At 46.4% G+C, this 23314-nt stretch overlaps 1 protein-coding gene across 4 annotated transcripts in view; it reads left to right on the top strand.

The window, feature by feature from the left end:
• The window catches only part of ATG101 (autophagy related 101), a 30554-nt gene extending 9231 nt beyond the window's left edge, over positions 1-21323 (top strand). For all 4 annotated transcript variants that reach the window (XM_086963771.1, XM_086963775.1, XM_086963774.1 and 1 more), the window contains exon 3: positions 20687-21323. In XM_086963771.1, the coding sequence (XP_086819897.1) occupies positions 20687-21091 (405 nt within the window). In that variant the 3' untranslated portion in view covers positions 21092-21323. The remainder of the gene's footprint in view (positions 1-20686) is intronic.
• The last annotated feature ends 1991 nt before the right edge of the window (positions 21324-23314 follow it).

Genomic DNA, 23314 nt, shown 5'->3' with positions numbered 1-23314 from the left:
TTTGGGTATCTTCCATTAAACAACCTTGTTATTTATGAGTTTAGTGTTGTGCCTGCCCGTTGTCCACACACGTTCTAGAAATAATAGAATTGTGTTGCCTTTCTCAGCAATAGACAGAGATTCCAAGAATGTGGCCCTGAAAAGATACCAGGAACCAAGCAAATCATTGTTCTCTTTGCACTACTGAGTAGTTTGTTTAATTGCAGAATTCAATTTTATTGCATTCTATTACTTAAGGCACTTTGCGAAAATACAGAGAAATTATGGTAGGTGCCAACTTCCTCTTCTTGCTCGGTGGTGACTTGCCCAGTTTGGGGTAGGAAGGAGTATGGGTGGCAGAAGTGTCTCCAGAGGAGTTTGTTCAGGTTTCATCACCATTGAACTGGATGTGTGTGTGTCAGACGTGTTTTGCCTTGGGGATCAAGTGCTTCTGAATGGCGAGAGGGTGGAATAGGGGTATGGGGTTACTACTAAATGTGAGTAATGGAGTACTTGTGGTTATGCCCTCGTAATATATGTCTTTTTTAAATATATTTTTTTATTTTAAAAACCTTTATTTCGGTCAACTTGGCACAGTACAAGGCATACCTTACATAGTGAATGCAATATGTGATCACATTTGGATTATAGCAAAGCTCTTCATAGAATATATCAGAAGTACCAGTGCCCTAAACAAAAACAAGAACATCAACCCCCGTGAGCCCATTAAGCATCTGTCTTTATACGAATAAACTCAGTCATATCACGTGGAGCGGACATTGGCATTCTTTCGACTCAAGGGGCGAAGCCCTATAGAGTGTCTTTAGGTTAGTCCGTGTGTTTGCTACCTCAGCAGGCAGGATATATGCTTTATACACATGTCAGGACACCAGAACATATTCTCATCGTGCGCAGATTGCACCACGTTCCATCATTGCCCCTCGCACTATAGATCAAGGATACAAGTTACCCCAGTAGATGTGCTGGGGCATTAGTAGGTTCCACCTCTATAGGTGCCTCAGTCTCCCCTCTCGTTGCATCTTGGTCTTCCCTGCTGCCTGTTCAAGGAGATATGCAGTGAGGGGGCCCCAAATATCTTTCGGTCTTGATTTCAGGGATAAAATTTCGGCATAGCACTTCAATTGTCCTTGCCAGGTAGATAAGTCCTGTAACCAGTCTTTAAATTTAGGTGCACGGCCCCTGCCCCACCGACAGGCCACTTGGCGCTTCACCAGGAGTAAACTTAAAGGCTAAGAATTTTTTATGAGCTGTGATGATCTCTTGTATACAGCCCAGCGGAGCTATATGGGGAGATGGTTGTATCTGTATCACCAGCATTCTGTAGAGCCCCGCAAACACCTGCTCCCAGTATTCCCTCACTTGCGGGCACTGCCACGCTAGTTGCAAGAAGTCTGCTCCCTCCCCCCGACACCTAGCACATTTATCGTCATCTCTTAAGAGGAACTTATGTAGTTTGATAGGGGTGTGGTACGGGCGATGTAGGAATTTGTAGTGAATGCATTTTAGTCGACTGCTAGATGAGGTCGCCTCTGTCTGCCTACAACTAAATTCCCACTGTTCATCTGCCAGAGGGGCCTCCCAAATCTTTGTTCCAGTCAGCTCGAGCAGGCGATGGTTGTGTAAGGGCCGCCTCCTGCGGGTGCCTGTATAGTAGAGAAGTAACGTGCTTGGGGGCCTCTGACTGTAGCAGGGTATGCAAAGGGGCCAGTATAGGAGGCTCTGCGGGAATGCCGGAGTAGCTTCCTTGGCACTCTGCCAAAGTCTTATGTACATAAATAGGTCCATGGTAGAGGGAGGTGTGCTCCAAACAATTGCTCCCTGGATCGGAATGCCCCCCCACATATTTCACCCCATGTGGTGTATTGCAATGGTTCTAACATCCGTTTATATATCCCTTCACTAGTGACCTGCTGCAGGGGGTTGCGGTGTATCAGGAGTATGGGGGAATATATCATTGGGGCATTCAATTTGTGGGCAATTCCGAGCCAGGCTATATTGGTGCAGTCCACTGTAGACGGGTCTCTGTCTTGCTCCTTTACCTCTACAAACGGGTATCCAGTGGTAGGAATCTGGGCCATATAGCCATCTTCCACTGCTAGATGTGGCATGTAAGGGGGGTATGAAACCAGTAGGAGGCAAAGTGCGCCTGGGCACTATAATAATAGTACTCCAAGTTAGGGACTTCAAACCCTCCCTGATTATATGTTAGCATTAGTGTGCTCAGTCGTAGCCGCGCTGGTTTGCCTCCTCATATTAGACGTGTGAGTTGCGTGTTTAATGTTGTAAAAAAAAAAAACCTTCCCGGGTGATAGGGTATATTCATAAAGAGATAAAGCAGTTTTGGCAAAATGACCATTTTTATTGGGAGATTCTTCCCGCCATCGATAGGGGTAGGTGTATCCATTTGTGTATATTGTCAGTGAACTTTTCTATAGCAATGCCATAATTTGTGCGCATGAGTACATCCTTTTCACGGGAAATATGTATACCTAAATATTTAATGTTATCGGTTTTTCAAACTATAGGGTAGTCCAAGGGGTATGCAGTGGTTTTGTCCATTAGCGGGAAAATCGCCGATTTAGCCGAGTTTATTTGGATCCCTGAGATGTCGCTGAATTTGGTCATTTCACGAAGGACCGGGTTTAGATTAACTTGGGGTTTTTTAATATATAGAGTAATGTCGTCCGCGTATAGGGATATGAGCAGCTGTCGGGAGGGGTATACTAGTACCCGTTCCTGGTGGTGTTGTCTTATCTTTGCCGCCAGGGGTTCGACTGCTAGGGCGAATAAAATGGGGGATAGTGGGCAGCCCTGCCAGGTGCCTCTTGAGATGGTAAAACTATGGGAGCGAGCGCCATTTAGCAGCACCGTTGCTATCGGATTCATGTATATGAATTTCACCCAATTCAGAAAAGACAAGGGCATTCCCATATAGCCCAATGTGCCAATAAGGAAATCCCACTCCACAGAATCAAATGCTTTGGTAGCGTCTAGGAAAACTGCCACTTCTGAGCTATACAGATCTATATCCTGCATAACGGCCAGGAGTGTTCGTAGGTTATTCGCAGTGGCTCTGTTCGGAATGAAGCTCGCTTGATCTGGCAACACCAAGCGTTCCATCAGAAGGCTGAGTCTGTTGGAGAGGCTTTTAGCAAGGATTTTAGTGTCACAGTTTAATAAAGAAAGGGGGCGGTATGATTCACAAAGAAATGGAGATTTATCTGGTTTAAGCAGAGAAACTATTTGGGCTTTCCTCATGGTTCTAGGGAGGCACCCTTCCTCCCACGCCTTATAAAATACATCCTTCAATACTGGGGCCAGAAGTAGCAGATACGTCTTGTAAAATTCGATGGGCAGACCGTCCGACCCCGGTGCATGTCCCGATATCATCCCCATTAACGCCTCTTTTATTTAATCTATTTCCAGGTCTAGGCTCAATAATGTACGCTGTGTGTCCTCTAACCAGGCCAGAGCTGTGTCTTCGTAATACTGTGGGAGGTCGAGTGGAAGCTCTCTCTGAGAGGTGTATAAGGACCTATAGTACTCCACAAATGTCTGGAGTTGGTCCGGCAAATTTCTGTGTGGCCTACCCTGTGAGTCTTGAATCTCTGCGATGTAGTTGGAGAATTTGGGTTGGCGCACTGCGTTCGCCAGGACCTTACCGGGTCGGTCTCCTTCCCCATATGCTCTAGCCCTGAGATATTTTCCCTTGAATTTGCTCTCTCGTTCGGCCGCATTTTCATAGTCCATCATTTTGTCCCGGAGGTTTGCTTTGGTCGTATTAGCCCCCGTATCATTTGTGAGGTCCCTCTCTAGAGTTTTGATGTCTCTCTCAAGGTTGTTTAGTTCACGCCTGATGTCCCTGAGGATGCCTCCCCCTTTAGAGATGCACAACCCCCTCATTGTGACCTTGAATGCTTCCCATACTGTGGTGAGACTAATCTCTGGTGTAATATTCCTCTCAAAAAAGCTCTGTACCTCCTGCCCAAACTCCTCCTTAAAAACTGAATCGACCAAATGCAGGGGGTTCAAGCGCCAGCTGACGTACGGGGTTTGGTCAACCGGAATCTGTATAGTACCCTTCACCGGGGAGTGGTCGGAAAGTGTTCCACTTGTTCCAGCCAGCGTGCCATGCCCAGCGACACAATCAGATAATCCAGCCTGGACCACGAGGAGTGTACCGCTGAGAAGTGCGTGCCTTCTCTCAGTGTAGGGTGTTTGTATCTCCAGTAGTCTAGTAGGTAGTTTGTGTCTATCAGATCCTTTAGCGCTCCCTGTGTGTTGGTATAGTGCAAGGGGGGTGGCATGGGTCCTATCCTGCTGAGGGCATATTACAATGTTAAAATCTCCTCCCCAGATTACATACGTGGAGCCTATTGCTTGTATCTTGCCCCAGAGCAGGAGTAGAGTGTGTGGATCATCCATGTTGGGGCCATAGTAGTTTGCAATCTTTACATCTTTATTTGCTAGCCTACCCCAAATGAGACAATACCTTCCGTCAAAGTCAGCCTCCCAGTTCAAATCTCACTCCTCTTCTAATAAGATTGGCAACTCCCCTTGAGTATCCTGAGTAAGACTAGAAGCAACGATGTGATGCTCATCTCGTGGCGAATAGGGGATTAGACCCTAGGTGCAGGTGTGTCTCCTGAAATAGGGCAATACTAATATGGTGCATATCTAAATACTCTGGTAGCAACCCCAAATCCTTGGTGTGTCCTTGGCTGTATAAACAGCATCTTACACTTTTGCCACGGGAGACACCCTAAGGATTTGGGGTTGCTACCAGAGTGTTTATTATTTACACTCCCGAGCAGGGAGTGATTCCCAGGAGCATGGTACACTGTCAAACAGAGGGAAAAGTACAAGCTGTGCACGATCTATTCTGATCTTTGGTATTTTCAAGCCTATCTAAATACCTCAGTATCTGCCTTTTTTTCCTCGGATTGTTCAATAGCGGGAACAACCGAGGCTGAAGAACACCTCTGCAACTGGTGCTTCCAAATGGCGGCTGCTGCTGTCAGCAGTTCAGGGCTCAGCACCGGCTCCCAGGCGGCAGGTATTTAGCAGGAATTCACTGTTTAAAGTCAGCGTAAGTACACCATAGATGCGATATCCTGTGGGGGCTGGGGGGGCTGAGTAGGCTCTCTATCAGGGATTTATGTCACTCACTGCAAGGCTCAGGGTCCCAGGCTGGGCGCACAAGATGGCAGGCGGCCCCACCAGCGATGTAGGCGAGATGGCCGTCAGGACCAGCGCAGGCCGCGCAGCACCTCCCCCTGTAATATTGTGCGTGTTTCACTGATACAAATTGCGCACATCAGGGGGGGATCGCTGTCCGCACTTCCAAGGCTCAGCGCTGTCCCTCTGGGCCCCGCGGTAACCACACCTCGCACTCACACTCAGGGACTCTCCCCACCGGCCCTTCAGACAGTCCATGTGTTTGCAATGAGAAGCTTCCCGGCTGTCCCATCTTACTTCCAATGCAGCTCTCCTCTCCTGCGCAGCCAGGGTGTCCCCGCGGGTCTCCGTCCGCGCCGCTGCGCCTACTCCTGCGACCCCGGACACGCTGCGGCCGGCGGTGAGGCCCACGCACACATGAGCAGCCATGGGCTCGAGTAGTTTCTGCTGCCGTCTGGGTACACCAGGCTCCTCCTCCCGCCGCAGGTGTTTCCTGCGGCTTCAGGAGGTCGTACGGGGCGCTGATGCCTTCGAAACCTCACCGCTGTGATGTATTGATGTTCCCCCTCACTGCTGGTAATTTGCAGGTTTTTATGGCATTACAGGATGGGACCTATAAAGACTTTATCTCCCAGACTGGGAAGAGCCTCACAGGCTCGTGGCCATCTTCGTTGCGCGCCACCTAGCGCCCCTCGCTCTCCCCCTCGTACTATATGTCTGAAATATAAACATGTACCTCTGGAAAGCAAGGTTCCACTGAGGGCGCAGTTGTGTGCAGTATCGCAATGAATCCCAGGGAATTTATCCCTATCCTGGAGTGCAGTCCAGATGACTAGTCTAATCCTACTGGGGCCCTTGGAAAAAGTATCAAGATTGGCTGAACAAGGCTTTAGAGAATGAGGTCCACACTTTGCCAGAAGAAATAGGGAAATAATGCTCAACGGTGGCAACTGAGCATACAGCAGCTTAGGGCCTTACCCTTAGATTGCAGCAAGGGCCATTGGCTGCCAGAGATGGAGGAAAGTCCTAGCTGGCAACCATTGGAATGATGTAAACAACTGAACTTGGGTCCCTGTAGCGGGCACACATCCACAAACAGAGTAATACAACTGGCTGAAAGGCAGCGACACTTCAAATCATGCTTTGGGTAAGCTACAGATTGGCAGTGTTTGGTTCTGGGAACACCTCTCAATGCTGGTGACCTGGGTGAGATGATATGTTGATTCTTATGAGTCTACTTGGCAAAACAGATGTAAATTGAAAGGTATTAACAGTTTCGGGATGATCCACAACTAGGTGAAAGGCTGCATGCACAGGCTGACTGGAAAACCAGCAGGTTCTGGGCTTCTTCAGCAGAAGGAGGTGCAGTGCAGTTATCCCACTGCAACCACAACATGGTCATGTCACCCAGGCAGCCTTCAGAAATCTGACTGGCAGCATGAGGTGTGGCACACTCAATCTGCTTCACTTCAAGATGATCTCTTGAAGTCCAGGCAAATGTCACCACATAGGGCTGTTTTACAGAAAATACCGTGGCGGTGCTCTCGGCATGTGCACCTTCTTTTTGTCCCCCTATGGATGCTTTGGCATCTTTCATGATAGGAATCACACCAGTGCACATTTTGCCAGAGAGCAATAACAAGGGGTGTTCCTTTGTAAGAGGGCGTGACAATGTAAAGAAGGAAATCACTTTGCCTTTGCTCCTGTGCTATATTACAGACACTAGCAAAAAGAACGGATGATGGGCGGAATGCTGAACAAATCATTCACCCCTAGTCACAGATCTGGGTTTAATCCATAGTTTTTTGGCTCACCGCGCCACCCCACTTTGGACCCAGCCATATGCAAATCAGTCTTGATCTTGCAACAGACCATCTCAAACTGCCAAGCCAGGTCCTCTGTGGACCGGAAACAAGCATCCTGGGACTGGTTTCAAGGTATCACCCCTCATCAGCCAGGCTAGCTTGAATCCAGTGGCACAGGACCCACGTCTTGAAATAACCTTCCCACTTAGGGCGACAAAAGCAAAAGGAACAAATGAGGGATGAAATGCTGAACAAATCAAACATTCACCCTCAGTCACAGATTGGGTTTTAATCCATTGTTTTTTGCTCACCACGCCACACATATGCACATCATGGCTGGGTCCAAACTAGTGTGGCGTGGTGAGCAAAAGAACAATGGATTTAACTCTGATCCAGGGTGGTCCTAGAACTTCTGGGGCCTGGGCAAAAGGGATGTTGTGAGGCCCCTCTAATTTGCATGTACCATCACAAGAAGTGACATTGCAGGACTATTGATCTTTTTTGACATCACTGAGGAGACCTAGGGGCCCATTATGATCGCGGATGGACTTGTGTCCGTCCGCGACCATAGAGGATGAGGGAACCTTCACATGGCCTGCGGAGTTCCCTCCTGTCCAATTAGGATGTGACCGCCACCCTGGCGGTCACATCCTCTATTTTTACCATTGCGGCGGGTGCGGCTTCAAGCTGCACCCGCGGCAATGGTAAAAATGCATACATTGCATTTGTATGCAGAAAGCGGCAGGCACCGTGCGGTGCCTGCTGATTTCTGCATACAAATGCAGGGGGGTACCATAGGTACCCCCCATGTGCACCCCCTTCACCCAGGGGGCCCGCAACGGGCCCCCGCAGTGAAGTTTCACATGCTTTTCCACGGCGGAAAACCCGCAGCGGAAAAGCATTTTTAAAAGCCCATCCTAATATGGCTGGCGGTGTCTGAGAGACACGCCACCATATTAGAGATTTTCCGCCGCGGTTGTAAGCCAACCGCGGGGGAAAAGCTGCGGACGGAAACCAGGACCCACCAGCCATCCTAATGTGGCGGTGGGTCTTTGGTGGGTCCGCTGCGGTTTTTCCGCATCCTCCGGCCCGGCGGTGGCTTCCGCCGACCCGGAGGATGCGGAAAAACCGCAATCGTAATAGGCCCCCTAATGTGGATATCAGTGACCTTTACAAAACTATAAATACACAAATCAAATAAGTCCATATATTTTAAAAGTGTATTAAATGGATTACATTTGTCACATTGGATGGAAAAGCTAGGTGTATGTCTCACAAAGATGGATATTTTTACTCCATGTTAACTGATTGTTTCCAGACGAGTGCATGATAAAAATTACAGTTCTGTCTCATAAAGGGGAGAGATCCTGTCGAGGTAATGAGGGGCGTGATCATTCAAAATATAAAATTAAATGAGAAAACCCCTCACATCATGGATATAATCGCAAATTTCAAAATCTTTCCGTGCCATTATTGTGCTACTTTAGGATGACATTAATACTTAGTAATTTGTTTTAACGTAAATTTTCTCACCAGTATCCCACTCGCACATGCTAAGTAGTAGTACAATCTTTTTTGTGTGGGGTCTCTTTATTCGTTAGAATTATGCTTAGTGCAAAAATACAACACACCACTGCAAACAAATTAAGATTGTACAAAAATAAAAAAAAGATTAGAACAGCCGAGACCACTACTAATTCATACATTGGCTTGAAGGTAAGCAGCAGATTCAAGGGATTTTCAAATCAACGTCTTTAATTTGGTGTTAGAACTGTAGGAAGTGGTAGTGGCTGGCTTTAGCGCTGGTGGAGTCCTGTGCAACAATGTTTGTTGGTCTCCCCCCTCCCCCCCCTACTGACTCCTTCTGCCATGGATTCCCTCACTACCAGCCTTTAACAGTGCCCCTCAAGTCTCCATAACCACATTCTCGCTCTGATGCATTTAATTTGATTTACAGCGCCACTGATACCAGAGTAGGGCGTCAGAGCACTTTATATCACACGCATTACACCGAGACAATCAATCATACGTGTGTAAATCACTGTATAGGAAATTTTACAAAAGTCAAAGGACTACAATGTGTAGGAGCCACATGACAATCATACTGTAGGCAGTATAGTTTAATAGTGATTGGCCTGGAGAAACACAAACTCTGAATTTAGAACGTAATACCATGGTTGGGGGGATTCTCTTTAATAACCAGAATTGATTTCTGTCTAAAGAATCCTTTTTGCAACATTAGGATAATCAAAGACTGGGGGGGGGAAACATATTGCTCTTATTTATTCCTTGCATTTGTATACAGCTCTTAAATGACATTTAATAGCAGCTCACTGTACAGCACGCACATTAACCCTCTGCGCTACCTTTTCACGAGTCAAAACGTCCATCTGGCAAAACTCCGTCTCTCTCTCGAAAGAACATTAATCACCGGAGTTATCATGACATTTTTATTGTTGCAGAAGATTGCTGTGAGCCAGGAAGGAGGCAGCAAGTGCTTTTAAAAACATAATATACTTGCAAACATGATTTCCCTCATCCAAAGTCAGCGCTCAGTGCGATCTCCGCCCTGGAGCTTCCCTGCTCAAGAGTCCTGTAACCTCAGTGACAGAGTCACTGACGTTGTAGGGTGTGCTGCTTCATAGGCTTGCTCGCAAGACTGGAGGCGAACTTCAGTATGGATTGTGGTGGATAGGCCATCAAGGCTAACCCACACTTTCCACCGCTAGGGCCCACCTGCTGGTGCTAAGACACCAGGGCTACTAAAGTCTTGGGGGGGCCTTCTAAGGTCTAGCACAGGAATTTGCTCCATCAAGAGAGTGGTCTGGTGGACGGCTCATGATGGTTGAACCTGGTTACTCAGTCCCAAATTCAGCAGCTCTGACCATAGTGCCACATCCTCTCCCCCACTGAACACAATACTGCCTCACTGAGAGAAACTCGCACTGCTTTCAACTACGACCCAATTGTGCCCCGCTATAAACGCATGGATGCGACTCAGTTCAAATTACGCACTAGACAAGAATAATACGCTGCCTAAAAAAAGTAACTACATACTGGAAAAAGCATGTACTCAAGGGAGTGCAAGATTAATTAACGCATGTGAAATGTTAGAAGGAACAACATGGTTACTTTAATGCTTTTGCACTTATTATTCAGAAATCAGTTAGGGCTTTTGCCTGAAAAGTTAAGGACATGACTACAGGGGCCAGAAGGGACCCGTTTCAATGTCCATTACTTATATCCTTACAAAACGTAAGCGGTATGGTTCAAAAAGACCACATCCATGAACACAGAACTGCGGTACCCCTTTTATTTTCCAATCCATCCATCAACCAGGTATTGCAGTACATCCAGGAATGGTGCACTTCCCCACCCGGAAAAACAATGTTGTTCAACAAAAGACAAGAAAACAAATATAGCGCTTCGATGGCAAACTCTGTAAAGGGGTGCTGATGTGCTTAGGGTATGAATAAAATAAATCTGGCCATTTGCGACCCACTCTGTCTAGCTTTGTTTAGTTATTTTTCACATTTTGACCTCTTATTTCTCTCCATCCTGAGGCTGCACTTTGGAATAGAAAAATGTCTAAAATAGACATTTCCATCAAAAGTTTTTTTTTTTAACTCAATTTCACGGAGGAACAAATAACAAAAAAGGAGAGGAAAGAGGGAGTAATGCCTACAGGGCCCAGGAAAGGAGGCCCCCACACTTGGACCTTGCAGCTTGCTCCAGTGCATCGAGGCCCCAGGAAAGGGCCCCCCCCCCCCTCCACTGGGTCTCGAAGCAGTAAGGAGGCCTTTAGCAAAACACTGCCCTACCACTGGCAGTTCTACATACATTTCAATTGCTCATTCACATCAAAAAAATATTTGCTATGGGTGATGCAAGGGTTAATTAAAACCAGTTGATCTGGCAGCTCTCTCCACCCCTCACCCACCTCTCCTTACCTGTGTCCAGCTGGTCCTGGAAACAAAGGGGCCTTCTGTCGCCTAGAAACAAAATGCAGAAAGGGCGCCTAGAATGGGCGGTACTTAACAGAGGCGCTGCCCCGCCCCTGACTGTGCCGTCCTCATTCTGTTTGTCCCTTCCTCCCACCCCTGCACCCCAAGGAATGCCACCACGCCTTGACCAGCAAGGTCAAGACATCTCACATTTGTAATGCGATTGTGTGGGGCACGGGGGCCTGGAGGAGCAGGTTGGCCAACTGTGAAAGTGTGGCCTTTCACAGTGAAGCTGGGCCCCCTGTTTTTTTAGCTGAGCGTGAGGCCCTGGGCAGCTGCCCACATGGCCCATGCCTAGCATCAGCCCTGCTCGGATCTCTTGATTGGGGATGAATATTTGATTTATTCAGCATTCCGTCTATCAATTGTTACCACAGCTAATTATGGGCACGAGATGAAGAGACTGTCAGGAGCCACACTGACTCTGCCACAAAGAGGTGCTCACAGCTGGTGCCCTATGAGGGTGCCCTGAGAGTGGGACATGAAGGTCCTAGGTACTTCCTAGTCCGCCCCCTGCAAGTGTGTGCATCTCTTAACTGCACACACAGGGGATCCCTGATCCCTTTTGAAATGCAAGACAAGTTGTAGCCACCAGTTCACCCTTTTTTGTAGGCTGCAACCAGCCAATCCGCATTTCATTTAAGCACTTTTTGCAGACTTCACCTGCCGAACGCAGTTAACGGAGCGCTGAGCTACTGTATGATACAATGCACCTTATACATTATACAGCGAAAGATGTCTGCCAGCGGTAACAGTTCCTTTCCTAAGAAGGTGGGAATTGTGGGACCAACTCTACCTAGGTTATTTTCGGGATGGGGTAGTACGGATGTTCATGTGATGCAAGGTGGTATGCCGACATTGGAAGGCAAGCTAGGCTGGCTGATCCATTTCCATTCATTGTCAATCAATGAATTTTTCAGTGGGATGTATACTGAATCATGACTTTAACTACACTGACAACCTTAGCCTTTCAGGTGATGGGCAAATAGTTGTATACCATCGGAAAGGCAAGTAAAAGTGCAGAAAGATGGGCATGGTTTTGGGAGGGCACGGGGGCAAAACTGCTTTCTCTCCGGAACATAGGTTACAACCTGCAGACCCTGATGGTCATTTCATAAGGCTCGTATGCATTAAATGGAGCCCAGTATCCCACTAATGTCTGGGGTTGAATAACAAGAAATTATGTTTTGCTTCTGTGACGTTGTTCCCCATCAATTAACTTCTGATTATTTTAGGGGGATTGCTTTCTTCATGCCCATTTGCTGGGGAGGCTTACCAGAGACCTATAATCTTTATTATGTAAAATTAATTTGAAGCTTCTGCTGGAGGATATTTAGTAGCAAATGGATGGCTCCGGGGGATTTAATACAGAGCAACATCGATCGAGCTTTGGCTAGTATCGATTACATTATATAGCTCCACATCTAGGTTCTCACAGGAGTTCCTGTTTTCTTCCTTGAAACGTTTCTGCCCATGGTGCCTAATGATGACTTGGCATTTACAGCTCTCCTTGAGAAGGTTAATGAATATGTCAAGTATCTGTTTTGAAATAAGGCCAGTCATGTTTGCGGATCGTACAGTATTGACAATTCACTTGTAGCACATTCTGTAATACACTAGTACAGAGAAAAACCCTCATTCACCATCAATTGTAAACTTGTGTTCGAGGCATATAAGCTGCAGATTACACACTGTGCATAGATGGCTACCTAGTGTTGGGCCCGGATGTTTGCAGTTTGTTTTTGTGGTAGAAAAGTCTTTGGAAGTCACAGGATATGTGACTCCTCCTTTGGATCATACTGCGCATGGGCATCGGCTCCATCCCCAGATTGTGTTTTTCCGCCACCGGGCTCGGATGTGTTTCCAGCGCTCCGTGTTGGAACCGATTTCCTTCGGCGCGCAATCCTCACCAGCTTTGCCGATATAGTTTTGAACGTGTTTCCAGTCGACGCTACTCTTCAACTCGAAGTCTTCGATTCCGGTCGTCGTCGAAGGCCTTCGAGCCCACCTAAGCCTCAACTTCCAGCTCATGGAAAGGACTCCATTTAAAAAGTGCCCTCAATGTGGGTCGAAGCTTCCCCACACTGACCTACATGAGGTGTGTAACCTTTGCCTCTCTCCGGAGCACAAGGCCAGAGACTGTTCAGCTTGTGCCTCCTTCCGCTCCAAAAAGAATATCCGGGACCGAAGAGCTAGGAGAACAATGGCTCGTTCATCAGCTCCAATTCCAGACGACCTCTTCCAAGAAGGCGTCAACGTCCCAGAACATCATGGCGTCGACAGCAATTCTGAGGCCGAAGATTCCGATGTCGCGGACATCACTCCAACACAGCGGGTAGTAAGTAAGACTGTCGACCCCAACCCTTCCTCGACACATTCAAAAAAGTCTTCGGTCACACCCTCATCCTCGGTTGCACACCGGGACACTGCTTCCACTGCCCCGCCTTCTGGCGACTCGGGCTCGAGTCTGTCTGCCCACGGTGCCGGCGCAAACCTACTGGCAACGGAAAAGATATCATCGGCTACCACGCCGACATCGAAACAATCGGCACCAAAGCCTACTGCTAGTCCCTCAGCACCGAAACCCAAATCGGACTCAAGCGAACACGCTTCGTATTCGAAAAAATCATCGGAATCCGAAAAATTCATCGGAACCGAAAAAAACGTCGGATCCCAAAACACCATCAGAGCCGAAACATTCGTCGACGCAGAAAAAAGCAGCGGAGCCAAAAAAGACTCCGGCTAAAGACACTACCAAACAACAAGTTTCAAAGCCAAAGGAAGCTTTGGTGCCAAGAACTCCATCCGCACCTAAAGATCGGCCTCCTGCAGAGGACTTATTTCATCCAGACCCTGCACAAAAGACTCTTGTTAAGGATCCAACCGCTGGTCAGCTAACTCTTAGTTCAAAAAAACGACCACTGGATACACCTGCACCGGCTCCTCATCCAAAGAAGGACATTGCTACCTCTCCTCTAAGGATACCCTCCCCTACTCCTCCACCTATGCCATCACCACCTGCTGCCCTACCACAGCACTCCCCTACATCTTCTATCATACCAGATGATGACAACAGGGATGATAGCTCTGACGATACAGGGGGTGGTGCAGATGATCCCTCTATTCCTAACCCCAGACGTACCTAACATCCCTCAAGACGACCTATATCCCTCTAGGCCTTCCCCACCAGAAGACACTATGGGATTTAATCAGCTAGTACACAGGGCTGCACAATACCATGGGGTAGACATGCACCCTGACCCTGTAGATGAATACTTCTTAATGGATACTTTTGATAATTCGCAAAGATCCTCGTCAATTTTACTCATGCTTAAGGGAGTTATTAAGCATGCTCCTGAAGTCTTCAAAGACCCAGTTAGAACGCGGGTCATCAATCCACACATAGAGAAAAAATATAAAGCTGCCCCTTCAGATCCAGCATATGTTAAAGGCCCAGTACCAAAAGACTCTCTAATGCACGCAAAAGAGCAAATTCACAAACAACAGGTGAAGCTCCCCCACCAGATAAAGAGTCTAAGCTCCTGGACGCATCAGGTAAAAGGACGGCGTCTCAGGCAGCAAACGTGGCGTATTGCCAATACGCAATCATTATTGGCAAGATATGACGGAGCACATTATGATGAATTAGAATCATTAATGCAGCACCTCCCTGATAGATATAAAGATAGAGCAAATGAGCTTATCCAAGAGGGAAAACATATTACAAACAACTCTATTCGTTGTGCATTGGATGCAGCAGACACTGCCTCAAGAGCAATTAACACCAGTGTTTTGCTGCGTAGACACGCATGGCTACGTATTTTAGGGTTCAAACCTGAAGTCCAAAGTGCTATACTTAACCAGCCCTTCGATGAGCAACACTTATTCGGACCTAATGTAGACGTATCCCTTGAAAAGATGAAGGATACAGATACAGCCAAATCTGTAGGAGCCCTGCAGTTGCAGGCTCCCAAACGCTCATTTCGCTGCTCCTCTTACAGAGGCGCCACAAGAGGATACTCTTCAGACACACCCTCTGCCTCTTACAAAGCCCCCACACAATCCCACTATAGTAGGGGCTACCAAAGGGGTGGTTACAGAGGTGACAACAGTAAGGGCAGAGGGAAAAACAAGAACTCCCGCTCTACCTCTACCCCTGCCAATGACTTGCCTCCCCTTCCCCCGCCCCATTCCACTCCTGGCTGGGGAAGACTAATACAATACCTACCAGCCTGGGAAACCATCACATCAGACAGGTGGGTGCTACAAATAATTGTCAGGTTACTGTCTCGAACTAACATCTACACCCCCAAACATACCACCCAGACAGCATCCAATGTCACAAGAACATCTGACACTGCTCAGACAGGAGGTTCTATCCCTCCTGCAGAAAAATGCAATAGAAATTGTTCCAATGCATCAGCAAAACAAAGGAGTATACTCTCTGTATTTCTTAATCCCAAAGGACGGATCTCTAAGGCCTATCCTAGACCTCAGACCCCTAAACAGTCTGACCACTTTCATATGGTCACACCAACAGGTCCTTCCGCTCCTTTTACAAGAAGACTTCCTTGTCACACTAGATCTCAAGGACGCCTACTTCCACATTCCTATCCACACAGCGCACAGAAAATATCTCAGATTTGTACTAGACGGTCAGCACTACCAATTCAAAGTACTCCCATTCAGAGTCACAACAGCACCAAGGGTGTTTACCAAATGCCTAGCAGTAGTTGCAGCACACTTAAGAAGACCGCATATTCACGTCTTCCCATATCCAGATGACTGGCTTATAAAAGCCAGCTCATACAGCCAGTGTGTACAACACACTCACGCCACAACTCAACTGCTCCACGACTTGGGATTCACAGTGAATCACACCAAGTCACATCTGCAACCGTCACATGTACAACAATATCTGGGCGCTACAATGAACACCCAATTAACACTAGCGTATCCCTCTCCAGCCAGGATAACAAGTATACAAACACTCCTAACAAAATTCAAACTGCAACACTCGCTTCCAGCTCGAGTGTTCATGCAGCTGCTCATAGGAATGATGGCATCTTGCATATTCATAGTACCTCACGCAAGACTACAAATGCGTCCACTTCAAGAGTGCTTAGCACGACAATGGAACCAGGCTCATGGTTAATTAAAAGACCTAGTGTTGGTAGACAGTCGGACTCATCGTTCTCTGCAATGGTGGAACACCAAAAACCTTTCAAAAGGCCGACCGTTTCTAGAGCCAGTTCCTCAAATAGTTATAACGGCAGATGCATCGTTCTCCGATGGGGAGCTCACCTACTGCATCACACCATGCAAGGCAGGTGGACACTGCAACAAAGGTTACTCCACATCAACCACTTGGAGTTACTAGCTGTATTTCTAGCCCTGAAAACATTCCAAAAGCAAGTGTCTGGCAAAGCTGTCTTAGTCCGCACGGACAATATGACAGCAATGTATTACATAAACAAACAAGGGGGGACACACTCTCTGCAGCTCTCTCAGTTAGCACAGCAGATATGGAGATGGGCTATACCACTAAAGATCTTCCTCTTAGCCCAACATGTTCCAGGAGTACAAAACACCATGGCAGATCTGCTAAGTTGACAGACACAGCAGATCCACGAGTTGGAACTTCATCCGCAAGTTCTTCAACTGTTCTTTCAACTGTGGGGACAACCTCCGACCTCTTCGCCACACACGAAAATGCAAAATGCCCAAACTTAACCGCCAGATATCCACACCCACTTTCCAAATGCAATGCGATATGGATGAACTGGTCCGGAAAATGTGCGTACGCTTTTCCTCCTCTCCCACTACTTCCGTTAGTGGTACGCAAACTACAGCAACATTCCCTAACACTTATTCTAGTTGCTCCAACTTGGGCCAGACAACTGTGGTACACCACGCTGCTGCAACTTTCTGTGGTACCACACCAGAAACTAAGCCCATCTCCACGCCTATTAACACAGAACCATGGAGAGATCAGACACCCAGACCCAGCGCAGCTCAACCTTGCGATCTGGCTCCTGATGTCATAGAGTTTGGTTACCTTAACCTCCCTCCAGACTGTATGAACCTTATTAAAGAAGCTAGATGTCCTACCACTAGAGCATGTTATGCAGCTAAGTGGAAATGGTTCATATTATACTGTCAAAACAACCACATCAATCCTTTAGATGTGTCTATTCAACACATCATAGGATACCTACTACACCTTCAAAAGTGTAATTTAGCGTACACGTCCATCAGACTGTACCTTGCGGCCATTGCAGCATACTTACAAAATAGACAACATCTATCTCTTTTCAGAGTACCTGCCAAAAAAGGCTTTCATGGTGGGACTCAAGAATAATCCCTCCCAGAACACCACCTTCACCAGTGTGGAACTTAAACATTGTTCTCACACGGTTAATGAGACCCCCCTTTGAACCGTTACATAAATGTGAATTGCAATTCCTAACTTGGAAAGTAGCTTTCCTAGTAGCTATTACTTCTCTCAGAAGAGTTAGTGAACTACAAGCATTTACCATTCAAGAACCCTTTCTGCAAATGCATCATAATAAAGTGGTTCTATGTACTAATCCTAAATTTCTTCCAAAAGTCATTTCACCCTTCCATCTAAATCAGTCTGTTGAGTTGCCCGTATTTTCTCGCAACCACAAACAGTCGCAGAAAGAGCTCTTCACACCTTGGATGTCAAAAGAGCATTGTGTTACTACATTGAAAGGACACAAACTTTTCGTAAAACTAAACAACTTTTTGTGTCTTTTTCCCCACCACATAAAGGTAACCCCATATCAAAATCTGGAATAGCTAGGTGGATTGTTAAATGCATACAAATCTGTTACCACAAAGCTAAATGCACGTTATCTATTCCTCCCAAAGCCCATTCTACAAGAAAAATAGGGGCTCCAATGGCATTTTTGGGGAACATTCCCCTAGATGATATATGCAAAGTAGCTACATGGTCTACACCGCACACATTCACAAAACACTATTGTGTAGATGTGCAAACTAAACAACAAGCAACTGTGGGCCAGGCTGTACTAAAAACCCTGTTTCAAACAACTCCAACAGATACTGGTGGTCGCCGCTAAAAGTGGGTACTGCTATATAATCTATGCACATTGTGTAATCTGCAGCTCATATGCCTCGAACCGAAAATGCTACTTGCCAGCATGCATCTGTTCTTGGCATGTAGAGCTGCAGAGTTACACACGCCCACCCGCCTCCCCGGCTACCTTTTATCTGTTCCAGTATTATCTTAATTAGATACAAATTACATGGACATCACTACTTTCTTGTAAGACTCCATCACTTCCCTAATGGCGAAAAACAATCTGGGGATGGAGCCGATGCCCATGCGCAGTATGATCCAAAGGAGGAGTCACCTATCCTGTGACTTCCAAAGACTTTTCTACAACAAATACAAACTGCAAACATCCGGGCCCAACACTAGGTGTTGGGCCCGGTAGTAGCACTAGGTAGTAGCATTCTCCTTTTCAAGAAACCGACATGTGGACCTTTTTCTTCATAATATATCTTGTTACTTTTACTGAAATTTCTTTTTCATTTTGGTATCAGTTAATCAGGCATTTTCATTCACTTCCACAGTTCTTACATGACTGCACAATATTTTAAATAAAACCCCAAACTTTTCATTGATGTGAAACATATACAAGGCCTAATCAATAACTAAGAGACAAAACGTTCCTAGTCAATAACACAAAAACAGAGAGGCAAACAAATCCTAATCAAACACCGCCCTCGTCCGAAGCCCACCCACAGCCCCTACCAACGCCGACGCCAGCAACCTCAGATGCTGGATCGAAGACTGCGCCAACACCCTCGCCCGATCAAAAATTCCTCCAACAGACACACCAACAAGAATGCCAGCTGGTTCACCACGGACCTCCAGACCTCCAAACAAAACTGCCGAAAACTGGAGAAGAAATGGCGCCACGAACAGACACCAGAGAACCAAACCGTCCACAAGAACGCCATGCGCCAACACCATCACCTCATCAGATCCGCCAAAAAGACCTCCTTCAAGGACCGCCTTGACAACAACGCACACAACAGCAAAGAGCTCTTCAACATTGTGAAGGAACTCTCCAACCCCAGCACCAACACCAACGACATCCCACCATCGCAAGACCTGTGCAACTCCCTTGCCTCCTTCTTCCACCACAAGATCGCAGACATCCACGACCGCTTCGACGACCAGACCACCACAGCAGCCAACGACACCTCAGACACCATGGCCACCACCCACAGCGACCCCCTGCTCATCTGGACTAACATCAACGACGACAATACCATCAAAATCATGAGCACCATCCACTCCGGCTTCCCGCCAGACCTGTGCCCTCACCACATCTTCAACAAAGCCAGCGCCACCATCACACCACACCTCCGCAAGCCATCAACATCTCCTTCGAGACCGCGACCTTCCCGGAGAGCTTGAAGCACGCCGAGATCAACGCCGTGCTCAAGAAACCCAAGGCAGACCCGAGGGACATCAAGAACTTCCGGCCCATCTCCCTGCTCCCGTTCCCGGCAAAGGTTATCAAGAAAACCGTCAACAAACAGCTGACCCGCTATCTCGAGGAGAACAACATCCTGGATCCGTCCCAGTCCGTGTTCCGCAGCAACTACAGCACCGAAACAGCCCTCATCGCCTCCACCGATTACATCAGGGCCCTGCTGGACAACAGCGAGACGGCGGCCCTCATCCTCCTGGACCTCTCAGCAGCTTTCGACGCGGTCTGCCACCTTACGCACTCTCCTCCACGACGCAGGAGTTCGAGGCAAAGCACTGGACTGGACCACCTCCTTTCTCTCCGACAGAACACAGAGTGTCCGCCTCCCCCCCTTCCGATCCGAAGCCTCCAAGATCATCTGCGGCGTACCCCAAGGATCATCCCTCAGCCCGACATTGTTCAACATCTACATGGCCCGCTCGCCCGCGTTGCCAGGCTACACGACCTCAACATCATCTCCTACGCCAACGACACACAGCTGATCCTCTCCCTCACCAAAGACCCTCGCACCACCAAAAACCACCTCCATGAAGGAATAAAAGCAGTTGCCGAATGGATGAAGAACAGCCGTCTGAAGCGGAACTCGGACAAGAGGTAGGTCCTCATTCTCGGCCCCACCTCCTCAGCCTGGGACAACTCCTGGTGGCCGACTGCCCTGGGAGCAGCACTGACACTTTAGCTTCACTAAAATCCTGTTAAGGAAGATTATCAAATGCGGAAGATGTTTTAATTCATGATTTGTCGAAGGCATCAGAAGATCTATTCAATTTAGCATATAATTTTAATAAAGAGAAGCCTGTCAAACATCCCGCAGAGTTGATCATCTCTTTCTTGAAATCCAATCATGTCTGTTTACTGAATGAAATGTTAGTTTTGATTGGCAGTTATAGGGGCGGACAGGGCCTTGCTTAAATAAAGTTACTTGATAAGACTTTTATTTTCGTGCACCAACTTCTGTCCACAAACAGCACAGCAAATTATAAGAAGTATCTAAGAAGTCTCCTTAGCAGTTTTATTGGCAATAAAGGGCTTGTAAAATGGAATCACAGAAGTCTCATTTCTGCTAATAGGGGCAATAGTTTGCGTGTTAAAATGTTGGTAGAATGGGTTAAGGAAGCTCTGTACTAAACCTTTTGTTCTTTTCCAGGATGCCCTGCGGAACTCTGGGAGTGATGGAATGGGTCACATTTCCCTGGAGTTCTATCAAAAAAAGAAGTCCCGTTGGCCCTTTTCTGATGAGTGCATCCCATGGGAAGTGTGGACCATCAAGGTCAATGTCGTCAGCCTCGCCAATGAACAGGAGCGTCAGATCTGCAGGGAAAAGGTGGGAGAAAAGCTTGGCGAAAAGATAATCAATATAGTGGAGGTGATGAACAGGCATGAATACCTGCCTAAGATGCCCACCCAGTCTGAGGTGGACAATGTTTTCGACACAGGCCTGAAAGACGTCCAACCTTACCTATACAAAATATCTTACCAGATTACTGATTCCCTGGGGACTTCGGTTACCACCACAATGCGGAGGCTAATCAAGGACACTCTGGCTCTGTAGTTGGACATGCTGTACGACATATCATCTTGCACTCCTTTATCACATGCTTGTGATCAGCATCAGCAGCTTCTGGTAGCTCTGGTTTCTGGCTGAGAGGAGCAATAAGGATTCATTCACTGACTGAGTTGGACTCCTTTTATTTTTGTAAAAATAAGGCTTTCATTCCATATAATTAAATCTGTTAACGTCTTATGTAAAATAAATCTAGTTATATGTAGGAATGCACCTTTCATCCCTTTTCTGAGGTGATCTCATTAATGTGTGTGGGAGTTTGCTTCTTTTGCCCAAGTTTGAACTGGTAGCACTCACTCATTCAGTGGTACCTTAAATGCCCATGAGTAGAAAATATGGGTGGTATAGTACGCCTTCCTGTGTGTTTCAACGTTCAGCCTCTAGTACTTCTCTCTTGGTGAGCACTGCCCTCTACTAGCGCATTACCCCTTGTAATACTGTGAAAAAACACAGACACTCGGAGATCTCAAAGAAGTCTAACACACATTTAATACACGATTAGCCAACAGGCATAAAACATTTTGTAAGTGCACATATCCATTTCAACAGACCAGAGCTTCTCCAGATCAGTTGGAGCACGTACAATATATACATTTCTCCTTTACATTTATACAGTGTTTCTCAATGCAATAATCGGAGAAAAGTACATGTGATGAATAAGAACTTCAGATAGACTTTAACAAGCAGTTGCCTGGCACTTCCTGTGGGAGGAATGTGAGAAGACCTTGAACAAAGCTGCTTTAGAAAGCTGATTTCACTAAATATGTAGTTTCTCGCTTGTATATGATAACTTGAGAACAATGTTAAGCTTACTTGAACAGTTAGGCTAAGTGTGCAGTGGACACCAGCATGGGATAACAATATGGGAGTGATTTTAAAATGCTGGTAAATATGCAATAATGCCAAAGATGTAGTTGTGCTTTAAGCAGGAAGAAAAACAAATTTGCAAATGTTATTTTAGACGTCTGAGCAGGTGTTGTGTGTGTGTGTGTATGTATATATATATATATATATATATATATATATATACACACACACACACACACACACACGTACGTGTCGCCACGGGGTAGTTCTAGTTGGGTCAGATTTACAATAGAAAGGTATTTTTTGTTTCACTAATAACTTTGGTGCCAGTGGACAAATCTTCATGAAACTTTTCCCCCAAAAAAGTTAATCCACCACAGCTCTTTGAAGGATAGTTTAGGGGTGGATACCTCAAGTGGGGGCCAAGAAAAAAGGTAGTCCCATTTATTCCCATGTTAATCCCCATGATTAATCTTATTACGCACAAAGAAATAAACAGCTGAATTGGCATGCACTAAATTTGACAAAATTAGAATTTTACTCAGAAAGCATGCTTTTCATTAGTAGGTGTAAATCTTTTCTACCGTTTTCCAGAAATTCACGTTTTAAGTGGTGCTTGGGGTCATCATGAAGGGGTTCAAAAGTTAGGTATATCTAGACTGTGGTGTCCAGATAGACTCAGATTAGTCACTTTAAAGGGTACTAGTCAATCATGATTGGCTGGCCACAGCCTCAACAAAATGTTGCAGTAGCCAATGCTGGACTCGGATATTGTCCCTGCTTGCGAAAAATTAGTTTAAAAAATGATATAAGGGCTTGGTGAGCATACTCTAACCCCAATGGGCATTTTCTGGGGTGGGGGGAAGGAGACCAAAGAAACAACTTGTTGTGGCAACTATTTGAGAACTTAACAACATGGTCCCCACTTAAATAAATGTAGTGAAAGCCTATTTAGCACGGTGAAAAAAGGAGCCCATATAAAGGGAGACACCATATTTTAGTCACAATACAAGTCATTTGTTGGTGGTATCATGCTCATTTTAGGACTTGTGGTGTGTTCTAAGGTGATTTTACCTGTGAAAAAGGCTGATCCTCTTCAGAGATTTGATGAACCATGTTTGACGAAAAAAACTGTTTTCTCTCAGGATTTTTTCATATATGTTAAGGAAGGTGCTCCAGAGCATAAAATGAGAGCACATTTTCTTTATAAGCACACTTTCTTCCTCAGCTATATAAGAATAAAGTCTGATTTTCTGAGTAAAATATGTACTTCCAGCAGCAGCAGTTTATTCCCCAGCATTCTGCTGCAGCTAATGAACAACTAGAGCTCTAACATTCTGCATTTATGACAAAACTGTTGTACACCTGAGGCTAATCTTGGTAGAATCAAAACTGTAAAACTTA

Source organism: Lissotriton vulgaris, chromosome 1_1, assembly GCF_964263255.1.
Source record: "Lissotriton vulgaris chromosome 1_1, aLisVul1.2, whole genome shotgun sequence".
Lineage (NCBI taxonomy): Eukaryota > Metazoa > Chordata > Amphibia > Caudata > Salamandridae > Lissotriton > Lissotriton vulgaris.
This window is presented reverse-complemented; position numbering and strand designations above follow the sequence as displayed.